This window comes from Gouania willdenowi, chromosome 19, assembly GCF_900634775.1.
Source record: "Gouania willdenowi chromosome 19, fGouWil2.1, whole genome shotgun sequence".
Lineage (NCBI taxonomy): Eukaryota > Metazoa > Chordata > Actinopteri > Blenniiformes > Gobiesocidae > Gouania > Gouania willdenowi.
In genome coordinates this window covers 17,746,006-17,760,289 of record NC_041062.1, presented here as the reverse complement: position 1 = coordinate 17,760,289, position 14,284 = coordinate 17,746,006, and the positions used below count along the sequence as shown (strand labels likewise).

The 14,284-nt window shown below is 37.5% G+C and overlaps 1 protein-coding gene across 1 annotated transcript in view; it reads left to right on the top strand.

The window, feature by feature from the left end:
- Nucleotides 1–14,012, top strand: part of ogfod3 (2-oxoglutarate and iron dependent oxygenase domain containing 3) — a 60,757-nt gene extending 46,745 nt beyond the window's left edge. Inside the window, exons 8-9 of the mRNA XM_028475780.1 lie at nt 3,848–3,971; nt 13,362–14,012. Coding sequence (XP_028331581.1) covers nt 3,848–3,971; nt 13,362–13,498 — 261 coding nt within the window. The 3' untranslated portion in view covers nt 13,499–14,012. The remainder of the gene's footprint in view (nt 1–3,847; nt 3,972–13,361) is intronic.
- The last annotated feature ends 272 nt before the right edge of the window (nt 14,013–14,284 follow it).

Sequence of the window (14,284 nt, the reverse complement as noted above, 5' to 3'; positions counted from 1 at the left end):
TCACACTATGCTGAGATGCTAAGAGAAGTTTATTTTTTTAATAGTAATTATATGTTATAAAATATGTAGTTATCTGATTTCTTAATCAGAAAATTGAAGCTACTGTGAAGTTGCTGTTGCACTTTTGCTTAAACCTGGGTTAAAGCTTGAAATAGTTGAATGACAGTTAAATGACCTCATTTACTTTTTATTTTAAGATTGTTCTATGCATTTTAACTCTTGAGGACAATTACAGCAATGAGGCTGCACTTTTGACAGTATATCTGACGTCTGCAGTCATTTTTAAGTGCATCGAAAATCGAAAAAAATGGAAAATCGAATTGAAACTCAAATTTTTCTTTAAAAACTCTGACACTTTTTTTGGGGGCAAAATCGCCCAGCCCTGACTTATGATCTCACCTTTCCGCTGGACATGAAGAACGTGTAACACCAGCTGCGGGGTGCTTGTGCGGGGTGCTTTATCTTCGCTGAAATGTTCCCACACAAAAATATTTTTTTTTATTTTATCACTTAATCTTTTTTTTTCTTATGTCATAGATTATCGTAGATTGATTTCTGACCAATATATTGATAATCGCAGTACCATCATATCGTGAGATAATCGTTATCGTGAGCTTTGTATCACGTATCGTATCGTGAGGTTCCCACCCCTAATGCTGAGACAGGTTCTCCCAGTCAGACTCAAAATCCAACTTGTACCGGATTCGACCATCTGGAGGTACTGGAGAGCCCGAAGTCATGGACTGTGGAGTCGCCAACTTTTCTTCCTGGTCGAATGTTAGTGACATAGGCCCCAGTTAACTTCATGAAGTCATTGTGGAATAGCTGGGTGACCTTGTATGGGGATGGATGCAGACGTGCAGTCTCAAAGATGACAATGTAGTCACGTGGAGTGTGAATATCTTTGATGGTGCGCCGTTCAATGACGCTATGCATGGAGTCACACTCCATTTGTGTGTGCCTTGCAACCAGAAACTTTTGTTCTATTGTGACACTATATATGAACTAGCTTACCAGATGACTCAAAGAGAAGGGCTAATGCTTCATTTGTGGTCAGCCTCTTTCTCATGCGGTCCGCCATCTTTGTATGTGGCGGCAAAAATGCCTAAGTCAAAGAGATGACTAAGGCAGACAGTGATTTTAGACTCCAACAAGCGTTCTGATAGGCTGAGGACATAGGCCAGGGGTCTGCAACCTGTGGCTCTGGAGCCTAATGTGGCTCTGGAGCCTAATGTGGCTCTGGAGCCTAATGTGGCTCTTTGACTCCTTTGCAATGGCTCCCTATAGCTTTACCAGAGGCTGTTAATGACAAATAAAATCAAGATATAAATACTTGTTAACCTAAAATAAATCACGTTGTGCAATGACTCAGTGCCTTCTTACTTCACCTCCTGTAACATCTACAGACCATCAACTTTCCTACACGTGTGGCTAACCTTAAGTTTTAAATTCCTGGTAAGATAATTAAACCAACAAAAACACTATTCTGGAAGAAAATAGAGATTTTTAATTGTGTGGGAACAGATTCATTTAACTGCCAATGTGCTGGTTAAATATGCATGCTTTATGTGTGGCAAGAAATGAGTAATTAGCATGTGTTGATCACATGATCACGTTACTTTTTGTAGCCTTTCAAATACATTGTTGCCATTTACATGATCAATATAAATTAAATCAAATTGTATTCTATATAATTTTAACTGTATAGAATTGAATACACTGTATTATATTATTTGGCTCCAGGAGGACTTTAATCCAGGTGAAATGAGGTGAGATGAGGTTAATTGGTTCCTTGTCGAGTAAAGGTTGCAGACCCCTGACATAGGCAATAATGCAGGGTGATGCAGCAGTGGTAGGAGACTAAAGTTAGGCAGATATCACAATTTGGTCAAAAAATGACACAGGCAATTATGCTATTAGGCTAACGTTTTGCATTATCAGCAAACATGAATTCCTTAGAAGGAACAATTGCACTACGCAGGCAGAGAGATTTGGCTTTCACTTTGTAAGTCCTTTGGTAAAGTGAGTGAAAGAATAACAGGCTTTGGATCCCATGAGTGAACTGTTCCATCTTATGACAGAGCAGCGCCACCGTAACCATTGTGTGAATCGCATTGTTTTAATGAATCCCAATGGTCTGTAAGGAAGGCAGGCAGAATGATGAGTCGGCAGCAAAGGGTTTCATGTGAAGTTACATTATTCTTTCATACTACAACGGCTGCCATAGGACCTATGATCATGGGAGTATAAAGAACCACAAGGATATACAGTAGTATCGCCCTGTGGATCATGTCATAATCCACCATGTGCAAAGTGTCTTGTGCCAGACTTTGTAGTATTACATTTGGAAACCCACATTAACAAGGGGTTTCCAATACCCACTGTTAAGAGATATGTCATATTCTGTCTCTTAGGTACATAATGCCATCATAAATTGGAATTAGTTGCTAAATAGATCTCAGTGCTGTCAGTTCAGAGCGGCACGAGTCACAGATCGTAGAATAATCAAGCTACTGTTAGTACCCTGCAGGATAACAATGTGCACACTAGTGGATTGGTTTTCCTGAATAATCACCTGAGGGGGTTCAACCTGTTCCCCTTTTTTTCCTTTAGTATTTTCTCAGTTTTTCTTAATTTTTTTATCTTTTTATTTATTTATTTATTTATTTATTTATTTATTTATTTAATATCTGTTGTTGATCTATCTATTTCTTCTCGCAATAATGACATAACATCATTGTTACTTATTTAATGATGATTTTTTTTTTCTACCACACACACACTATATTATGTTTAGAATTTTTAAATATCGTCTAACACGGGTCACCCATCTTACTGCATTAAAATGTAAATACCAAATCTGCAGCACCTTTAATGAAATCATCATGTCTCAATGTTTCAGTGAAAATAAACATTTAAAGATAGTTAATTTAATACAAAAACATATGAAGTGCAGCAGTGTTTAAAACGCACCGCTTCAGTGATGTTTTGACCGTCAAACTCTGGTGTTGCGTTGATGGAAGCCGGAGCATCAGACCAGAATCAGCTGATCAATTTACGCAGTGATGGCACAATGTTCACACATATGAGAGTGTGGTGACACAGCGCTACTCAGGAGGTCAGATTTGCTGGATGATGATCAGTATCATCTTCAAATAGTGTAGACTGATTGACAGACTGTGTTGCTGTATTAACTCAGCTGCCACATTAAATTAGCGGGAAAAGCTATCATTAGGTTTTAAAAAAACATTTTTATTTGTTTATTTAGTTGTCTACATTATTAAATGTTTGTGCAGCAGACAGAGAAGTCCATCTGCCTCCAATTTAACTTCCTCAAATGTCAATGAGTGCTTCTGTGCACTCACGTGTCAACATTGAACGAGTAAAACGCTCATTTAAATCAGGGCGGTCTCCACCACTTCTGCACGTGCACTAATCATTGCTGCGATGTTAGTGAATTCCTCGCAGCAGGTGAAGAAACTGCGTCACCAAAGGATTTAGGGATGCAACTGGTTTGCCACCCTTTATTTCAGATCTTAGTGAATCCACCCCATGTTGTTGTCTTTGTCTTGTATGTTTCATATATATATAGGTGTGTGTGTGCGTGTGCGTGTGCGTGTTTTAATGAAGAATTGAGTGATGAAAAGCTCACAATCAGTTTAGGAGTTTAAATGCTGAACTCTGTTAGAGAAAAATGTATAAATGTAAGATTTTGCTGCAGACTATGGTTACATTTGTGTTTTACCTCCACCAATATGACGGTAGAGTGAATTAAAAGCTCTATAAATCCAGATTATGATGATGATGATCATTCTGAATATTGTGTACCTCTCTATCAACCTCTCAGGAGACGTATGGCTCTTTTGACTACACCTCTCTACTGTACCTGTCAGACTATGGCTCAGACTTCACTGGAGGAAGATTCATCTTCATCGATCAAAATGGAAACCGGACAGTGGAACCACGTACAGGTACTCATTACTTTTTAGTTAAAAAACCCTTTTGCACTTACCGCATCTGGCTGCACGGTTAAAAAATGATCATGATTATTTGGATCAATATTGTAATCACGATTATTAACCCACGACTATTAATCCTGTTCGTGAAAACGTCTGTATTTTTATTTAGCTACTTTTTAACAAAAAATATGTGAACATTTTAGAGTGAAGAAGAAAACACTTTAAATAAGAATAATGATAAATACTCAAATTTACTAGAGAATTTAAAATTTACTATGGGCTAATCCTAGAATATATTGACAGTGTTGTTATTGTTATAGTGTTGTTATTAAGGTAGCTTAATGAAGCCTTAATCATGTGTTCGCCCCATGGTGGTTGGCTGACTACTGTAGTTGAGAAAGTGCCTGGTTAGGTGTGCAGCAGAGCCCGTATTATTAATGTAAAAGTGCAGACAAACAGGTTGATTTAATCGTGGTGGCCAAAATTGTAATCATAATTAAAAATTCATTATGGTAATAACATTCCCTCTTTCATAGAAAAGTCTGCAAAGAAATGGCGTCGGCTTTCGAGTGTAATAGTTGTCATTAAATGGCCTGTGTTTGGACATATAGAAACATTTATTTTAACGTGAATAGTTTTTCTAAATTTAATATTTATGTTGAAAAAAAAATCTGTTATTCATGTGAGCTTTCATTGTTTTCTTTCTATTAAATTAAAAAAAATCTATTTAGTTTTTGTGGTGTTCTTCATTTTAAACTGATATTACACTGGTAGAACATGTAATGAAAACTCCCAACTATTAGAAGTCCAACGTGTTAGGGAAAAAAGGGTAAAAGCACTTCATTAAAGGACACTTACTGACCGTTTTATAGACAAAATAAGCAAAAAAAAACCAAAAAAAAAAAGGCTGAAATGTTAAATGTTAAGGGTTAATATTCTGAGAAAAAAGGTTCAAAAATTTGTGTGATTCAGGTCTCTTTTGCTGTTTACGAATGATTTAAAAATTAAATGCAGAGGCTGCTGTACAGGCAAGAGGCGGAGGATTTAGTGTCTTAGAAAACACTCCAATGAATGAAAAGCCCAAATGAACAAATCCACCCCCAAGAGATGAACACTTCAAAGATCATCCCAAAGACTTGTTTCTTTGTCTTGATTTTCCCGAAGCTGATTATTTTCATCCATCATGTCCCACTCTAGCAAAGCCTCCCACATAATAAGCACTGCCTACATAGGTGTCAACAGCGTGTGGTGATGGAGTGGTCATTGTCTGAAGGACATATGATAATTAAATATTCAGCACAGCTCATACGATGTCATGTGAAGGAAATCAGGGTGATTTAATCTGTAATAAAAGAGAGAAACGGGGACATAATGGAACAGAGGACGTCACATGCTCAGTCTGAGATGCTATGGTGGGCGATGTTTGCTTCTCCGTGGGTTGTGGTGCATGCCCCGCTGATTCCTGCAACCACACTTCATTGATGTGTGATGACTTGTTGGGGGTGTCGGCCTCCTTCCTCAACCTTGATTAGTTTGCCAAGATAATCATTCTGCTTTGATGCAGGGGGAGAGGACAGGGATTTAATTGACAGAAATGCCTTTATCTCTCTTCTCCTGCATACCTCCCTTTATATATAATTTTCAATCAGTACTATTTTTACTGCTATTTTCACTTATGTTGTAATTATTACTGATAGAATTGTGAATAAAAAATGAACAAAAGGTATATCTTTAAAGGTACAGACATGAAGGAGAATGTAAATTTCCCTTGGAAATGTGTGAAATCTAAAGAGCGCAATAAAAACTGGTAATGGAAACACCTGAATTTAGAAAAAGCACTCATATCACTTAAAGTTTAAGGTTTTTCAGACGTTTCGATATTGAAATGTGTCGCAGAAGCGCTATCAAAACACTTTTACCGCAAATGCACGTCACAAACCTGACATACATGGTCACATGACCACTTGTCTCCGAGAAAACATGGTGCGGTACGTGTAGACAGAAGAGAAGACCGGGACTTTTCTTTGCATTATACCGTATTTTTCGCACTATCAATGAATGGGTCTGACTGGGTCTATTTTCACACATAAGACGCACCGGACTATAAGGTGCACCGTTTTGTTTTTATTATTAAGACGCATTAAGCGAAACAAAATAGTCTGATAAGTCAAACTTTATCAACTCATTAACAATAACTCTCAACATTGTTCAGGTTTAACACATAAAATACAGAACAATACACTCACTTTTGCAGGTCAGTATGTTGAAGCACAGTACAGGTACATATAAGTGCCAAAAATCCATCAAGCAGTGCAGCTTCATAGTTTACCAAAGTTAAATAATTTCATACATAAGGCGCACCTGATTATAAGGCGCAGTGTCGATTTTTCAGAAAATTAAAGGATTTTAAGTGCGCCTTGTAGTCCGAAAAATATGGTACCTAGCATTTATTACTGCTACATTCGACGTCAAATAACAAAGGAATGCTGAGTGTAATAAGGAGGTTTTTAGCGTCCATCTTCCTGCAGTTAAGTCTTGTGGGATGAGATTTCACGGGAGTTACGAGGCTCCTCCCCAAAACAACGTTCAAAGCTCAATTATACATTGTCGACATTTAGAAATATCGCTTTTATTTACAAAATCTGTAATGGAAACACAGCTACAGATGTCGATGCTGATTTAGTTTGTTTTTATTCTGTTTTTCCTAATAGCTCGATTGGAGTATTTATTTGTATTGTCCATTTAGTTTTAATTTCATTGGATTTTGCATTTGTTAATGGTGACGAATGGGGCTAGGACTTTACAAACGTAGGCTTGTCGAACGGATCAAATGTCAATTATATAGAAATCGACTTTTTTTTTATTTTATAGAGATTTTTGTTGAGATTTGTTTATTTATTTTCATTTTCATCTATTTAAAAAAAAACATGTTTGTTGGAAATAAATAAAAACATACGTAGGTTTAGAACAATCACGTCCTGGCTATCTGGAGAAGCTGAAGGTCAAAAATGAAAGGACAAAAGGTACAGATGAAATGGAAGCGAGTGAAAGAAAAAATACCTGAGGATGAACATGGACATGATGGATTTAAGAAAGTGTGTCCAACACGATAAGATGAGAGAGAGAGAGAGAAATGGTGAAAGGTTGGGAGGTAGTAAATAATTAAAATGTGATTAAGTGATGGAAGAGGCGGATACAAACAGGAATGAAAGGCCAGAGAGGACACGCATGTCCTCCAGCCAGAGGGAGCTCACCGGCCCACTGACACAACCTCTGGGGAATTAGATAACCTTGGATGGACTGACTTTGGCATCTGAAGACGGTGGACGTGGTTTGATTAGTTAACCTCTAACTGGGTCTGAGTGTGTGTGGGGGGAGGGGGTTGACTATTGGATGTGCCATACACAAGATAAATCATTGGCCGCTTCATTACATTTGGCATCACTTCATACAGCGATCCTATTTATTTCCCATTTATCTTTAAATTGACCCCAACACATTGGATGTCGACTCATTGTTGATCATAGTATGTCATCAGTGGCTCCTAACATTTTTCATCATATCTATCTATTTTGTAAATTATATGATAAGTTATCTTATTAATTAAAATGCTTTTCTGCTGCAGTACCTCACATTGACTGCTAGAGGCAGTGTTGCATCATCTAATTTGTGCAAGTAAACAGCGAAGAAGAATAAAGAGGAAAAAAACTGAAGAATCTTAACATGACCTAAAGTTTTTAAAGCTTCAGAACTTTTTATCGAAAACAAACCAGTGAAAAACTTTAAATGTAAATTCTGAAGTTCACTTTTCAATCATTAAAGCACAACAGAGATACACAGACACATCTTTAATTTATTATTAACTGCGTTAATTTGTGATTTGGATAACATTAATTAGACATTTTTTAACTTGTAAGATTCTTTCAAACAAGAGGTTGTTATCGATTCTTTTATTTTAATGGACTTATATTAAGTAAAAGGAACTTTGTTATTGGTAACTTTAGGTCATGTTAAGATTTGAGGATTTTTAAAAAAAAAAACTGGTGGTGGTGGACTGATTTTAAAGATGTAAAGGAGGCGGAGCCCTGATACCTTGCTGTAAGGTGACATTCACTCAGGCCTTTAGATTAGTGATAACATTTTTCCGATTTGATCATTTTTGGTGAAGAAATGGCATTTTTTTTTAAAAAAAGGTCTCTATTTTTGGACTCTGATATTTTATGTGCTCTAGGTGTAAATCTGAATTCATAACCCAGCAACAATTCATGCATCAAAACATTGGTACTAATATGGGGATTGTAGGGAATGAAGAACATTTTCCAGTCTGACAATTTTCGGTGAAAAAACTGCGTTTTTGAGGATTTTGAAAAAAACTTTGTCGTGGACTGATTCTAAAGAAGGAAAGGAGGCGGAGCATTGATAGCTTGCTGTAAGGTGACATTCACTCAGGGCTTTACTACTACGTAATAAAATTCTATGCATAAACAGGTAATCATATTTGATTGTTATATTCCCCTACCGGTATTATAAATGTAATGGATGAACCATTTCCAACTATAAATTCACTGAAGTGCTTAGCTTGGTCACAATAAATCAATGTAAATGATTTTTCGTGAGTTAATATTTTGAGGATTTTTCAAATGTCAGGCCGAGGGTTTTCAAGTGCAGGCACGTTATGTTTTAATCGGTACCGTCGTAATTATTGTTGAACACCTCGACACAAGATGGAATTCCAGGCGTGCATGGTTTGTTTTAACTGTCTTTTTAATCTGCATAACCGAGAAACACATACTGTACCTGTACATCAACCGTACCGTTTATTTACTACAGGCGATGTGCTTGGATGCCCCCGCCTTCACTTAAGGACCCCTGCAGCAACTTAGCTGCCTCGATGTTGCTTGTGTGCAATGCATCATCCGCTTTGTAACCCATACTCACCGTCCAATATAAACAGTGTGCTTCATAATCCAAACAAAAACAATCAACTAAATAAAACGAGAGAAAAATATAAGATTCATGAGCTGGGGGAGGGGCCCGTGTCCATAACAGTCCCACTTAATACCTTATTTAAATTTTGAAAAAAAAATACCGTCTTTGCTCTTGGTGAGAGGAACACCTCAGAGAACGGAGAACAATGTGATTAACACCCGTAACCGATGCAAATCTGCCCCTTGGTATACGTGACTTGCATGACACTCATTGGCCGATTACTAGGTGGACCGAGCACGGGAGTTTTAAAGTCAAAGCACGTCTTTGAATCAGTCTTTTGAATTAAATGTTATTGCTTTTCTATACAGCGACTCGGAGTATTTATTTTTCAAGGACCTATACCAAGCATGAGTAACTCTCTAACTACACCATTTCAAAAACAACTTTTAGCTTTAAAGTAAGGCTGGAACAAAGATATATATATATATGTATGTATAAAAATAAGAAAAAAACTTTAGCTTTACCAAAATTTGTCCCTTAAAATGCAGGAAATAGTGTTTCAACCCCCCTACAACACTTGTGCATGCCATTAAGCAATCCTTTAAACTGTCAAAAACTCCTGTTGAGAACCCTGTCACGAATCAAGGCAGCACAGGAACAAGGGTCTACTGCCCTACTATGTCTGATTTTCATTTCAAATGTAAAAATACTTAAAATATTAAGAGCATTTAGATATTTTAATTGTATACTTTGGGTTATTAGGCAGTAATGAGAGGCAGCCGTCTATAATCTATTATAAGGTTACAGTCTTTATCATTAACCTTGTGTCCTCTGCTGCGTAGCTGAACGATTCATCTTCATCTAATAAATTAGAGGCTCGTAGTGTAATCAATACATCAGTTGGACAGTGTGTCGATATGTGGTTCACCTCATGACCGAGTTTAAAGCTCCACTGGACATTTATCCACAGTAACACACATTTCTACTGGCATCGCTGAACACTTGCATGCTTTAGCAACTTGTCAGCATTTCCCTTTTATTTAGGCTATAGGGCTGCTAAGTATGAAGTTCAATTACAGCCATGCCTTCTTCAGCAGTTTGCATGTTGTCAGAGAGGGGGAGGGTTTTCTAAGCGTGTTACTTCAGATCACAGAAGTTGAAAGTCAAAGTGAATGTGTCTGCCTGGTGCAAAGGTGTACCTTGTCTTAGATTAACCATCTTTATGTTTATTTGCACTGAAACATTGGGGCAAATGTTTTTAAGTGTTGCACACTTGGTTTATGGGATGTGATAACATGTTGTTGTTTTTTTTTTTTTTTTTTTAAAAAAGCAAAAGTGGATTTTGTTAAAATATTGTACATTTGTTAGTTGCTCATGAAATAGGAACAATGATTTTCTTTGAAATGTAATGAAATTCAAACAATTGCATAAATGAGGAGAAATAAAGTGGAAAATGTTACATTTCCTACCTTTATAAGTTACTCTTGAGTCTTTTTTTTGTTATTTTACCCTCTGATTAAAGTTCAACAGTGAACATTTAGTATTTAAGAAGTGCTTTTCAAATGTGTATCCCTTCAGACTCTTCAGTACCTTTGAAGTCGCTCACTGTTTTAGAAAGGTTGGTGACCTCTGGTATAAATGGTAGAGACGTTCTGGATCCAAATGTAGTGAAATCATAGATTATTGCTGCGTTTTTTCTTTTGCTCAAATGAAGCTTTATTTATCTTAAAAAGTACCAAACCTTAGTGTAAATAAACAAAGCCGCAGTTTTGACACAAAGGAAATTTGGAAACGGTTTCCACTTATTGATTGTATTTATTAAGTGTGGAAGGGGTATATAGGTTTGAGCTCTGTTCGTCCGTCTGAGTTAAAGGGGACAGCTTTTCTCAGAAACCAAATTAGCTGTGTGGCTTCAGGGTATCAATACCTTGATGGAGTTCGAAAATGAGAAGCACCCAAATATTTTTTTCCGGAGTTATTGCACTTGTTCCGTTTTTTGGACTCTGTTCGAGTTATCTTCAAAGGGGACAGCTTTTCTTAGAAACCATTTAAGACAGTTTAACCAAATTTGGTGTGTGGCTTCAGGGTATCAATACCTTGATGGAGTTCGAAAATGAGAAGCACCCAAATATTTTTTCTCTAGTTATTGCCCTTGTTCCGTTTTTTGGACGCTGTTTGAGTTATCTTGAAAGGGGACAGAAACCATTTAAGATAGTTTAACCAAATATGCTGTGTGGCTTCAGGGTATCAATACCTTGATGGAAATGAAAATGAATACATTATTTAAGGTGCTGTGAAGTGTGTCAAACTGTTGTTTAATTGGATGATCAATAACCATCAATAATAAGGAAACTGATCTTGACTAATCAAGACTTTAGTAATCAAATTGAATGTGAAAATATGGCTGAATATTACCCACCCCTTGTTTGTAGGTGTTAATATTAGGGTGGATTTGTGTTAATCTATAACCCATTTCAAGTGTTAATTACTCAAGTTTAAGTTTCTTTTTTATAATTTAAAGAATCAAATACAGATTTGTGTTACATTAATACTTTTGATGTTTTTTTTAATTGTCTGTAATGCATTGAAGGAGTAAATTTTTTGTTAATTTGTACATTTAAAGGCTAAATAATGAACTCTTTATTGATTTATTTTTGTTTGTTTTCACAAGTCTTTTAATTGTCAAGGAATCCACTTGTTAATGACTGTAAGACCCACCAACTCAAACAAGCAGCGCTTTAATCGGGGTTCCCGCCGATCCTTAAAAAGTCTTAAAAGGCATTAAGTTCACAAATATAAAAACAAGGCCTTAATCAATGTCTCAAATAAATGATGATTGTAATTATTCTCACGTTTCAAAATAAATGGTAACATTCGTTTTTCTAAAAATATATAATTTATCATAATATCTCGCAATCACGACGGCGGAATCAACCACAACACGGTGACCTGTTTGCAGCAGGACAACGTGGGGAAATGTAAATTTAAAGATTATTCTTTTGTTTTTTTGTATTTTTGTTGTTTCATAGATTTCTGGCTATTTTTGTTGTTATCTTGTGTGTTTTCAGTGAGTTTGATATTTTTTTTTTGTATTTTACTGTAATTTTGTGTTTTTACTTTGGGGGGCCGCCAGTTGCACGTCTGCACTACACACTGGGGAAAAATTGACCTGAAACCTATGTAATTGATGTGGCATTTTTTGTGTTTACTGTGAAGTCGCTCTTAAAGCTGCAGTATGTAGTTTTTTTATTGGCATCATTTGGTCAAAAATCCATAATCATCTTTGAGCATTTTGTAATCCAAAGTGTTCTGAGTGGACAGTGAATCTTTTCTCCTTCTTCTGGCTCTGTCAGTTAAGTTTATAAATCAAGAAGCGTGACGCTGGACTTCAGCCAATCAGAGATCTTTCTACAAACGTGTGCTCCATGAGCTGTTTTGGGCATTACTATTGGCTGCTCGACTGAAGTCAGGCACATTCATTTACCATCGGTAGTAAAAGTGCAATGGCGGACGTACCAGCAGAAGTCTCCATCGCGGCGTTGGACACAGCAGTTACACAGCAAATCAAACGGAAAAAGGCAGACCAAGGTGGATAAGCAACAGTTTAAAGGCACAAATATGTTCGGGAGGAGAGGGCCATTTTGCGTGGTCGCAGATTTCGTTGATTGCGAAGGGTCCGCCCCACACACTGGTGTCAGAGAGTGAGTGAGAACAGATGAGGAAAATTGCATGGAAACCTAAAAGAAGCATATTGAAGGTGAATTCATTTTACAGTCTAAATGCGGAGTGATGATTGTCACTCACCGCCTGTGTGTGCTTGTGGTGGGGACAGGTTAACGGCAGCAGCCGCTGCTTAGGGCAGTAACTACAGTGATACGTGCCTTAATGTCTCTAAAACACCAGTAAAATCTCTAATAACACAAGATAAAGTCCAGACATTTGTCACTATGTCTCTATTGAGAAAAAAGTCGCTAGGAGCATTCACAAAATGTACCGCTAAGAGAGGCCAAGTTTCAGTTTCAAAATGGAATGGAGAGTGGATTATATGCGACATACTATAGCTTTAAATTTAATTTCAAATGGCATTAAAAAGTCTTGAATTTAATTTGACTGATGCTGTGGGAACCCTGTTTAATGGTAGTGAGAGAGAAATAGACAGAAAGGAGGATGAAGGTGTTTATTGTAGAAGAGACAAAAGGAAAATGTGATCAATCTGGACTGAAAAGCTTGAAATTCACTTTAAAAACAGAACCCACACTTGAAAGAAATGAAGCCAGCAGTGTTGGCTGAAGAGCTTTGAGGGAGTAGATGTTTAGCTTGGCTTTTCTACTGCCCCCCAATTTCCACTTAACAGGCATGTGATTACCGTCACACATCCCTCTCAAAGCTCCAGTGCTTAAACCCGGCTGTGCCCACGGAAAGAAAAACATCTTTCTTTTTTTTCCCTTCTTCTTCTCTCCTTTCCTTTGGCAGGACGAGTGTCTTTCTTCTCCTCCGGCTCTGAAAACATTCACCGTGTGGAGAGGGTAGCCTGGGGGACGCGCTACGCCATCACCGTGTCCTTCACGTGTGACCCCGCACACGCCATCTCCGACCCCGCCCTGCCCTGAGGCGTCCACCAATGATGGATGGAGGCGATGCCAACTGGCTCTGCACAGGAGAAACTGGGGGAACAGACGGGAGAGCAACGAATGTGTGAATAGAGTTGAGGCAGTTATACAAGCACAGAAACACGCTGCCGTGGCCTATGAGCAAACAACGCCCCCCCCCCCGGAATCATCCTCTCATGCAAAGTTGTTTTCCGCCTTGGAATTGACCTTTTTTGTTTTCTTTCTCATAACTTATCCTAATCGCCAGTATTTCTCCCCCCTGTAACCCACTGATCATTCCGGGTTACACCCTGCATGAAAACAGCTTCTAGATGAAACACATTCTTGGAGGCTGAAGTAGGATTATGTTTTTCATTTTAAAGGTGGCTGTCGAGCACTGTGAATATCAAGCTGTACATCATCGACCACGCTGCCTTTCATCACCTAACACCCCCCATATTTGGCCTAAACTCCTGACTCATGATGTATTTTCTTCTGAGAAGAACATTCTTTTTAATAAACAAGTTTCCATTTACTTGCGTTTGGTTTTTGAGTAAAGCACTGACCTAAAACGTCCTCCATGTGTAATTACTGTAGGAAATCAGCCCACTTGGACGTATTCCATAGATTTCATCTAATCATCTAGTATTATTAATGGATAACCTTTAACAATTGCAATCAGTCTTGATTTTTTGCTTCCTTTTTTCAGACAGGCACTTGAGGAACTGCTCGATGCCTTAAACCTCCCTGTTTTAAAAAAAAATCACTTTTCCTTTTCAAACTTGTCCTTTAAAAACTTCTAATTGT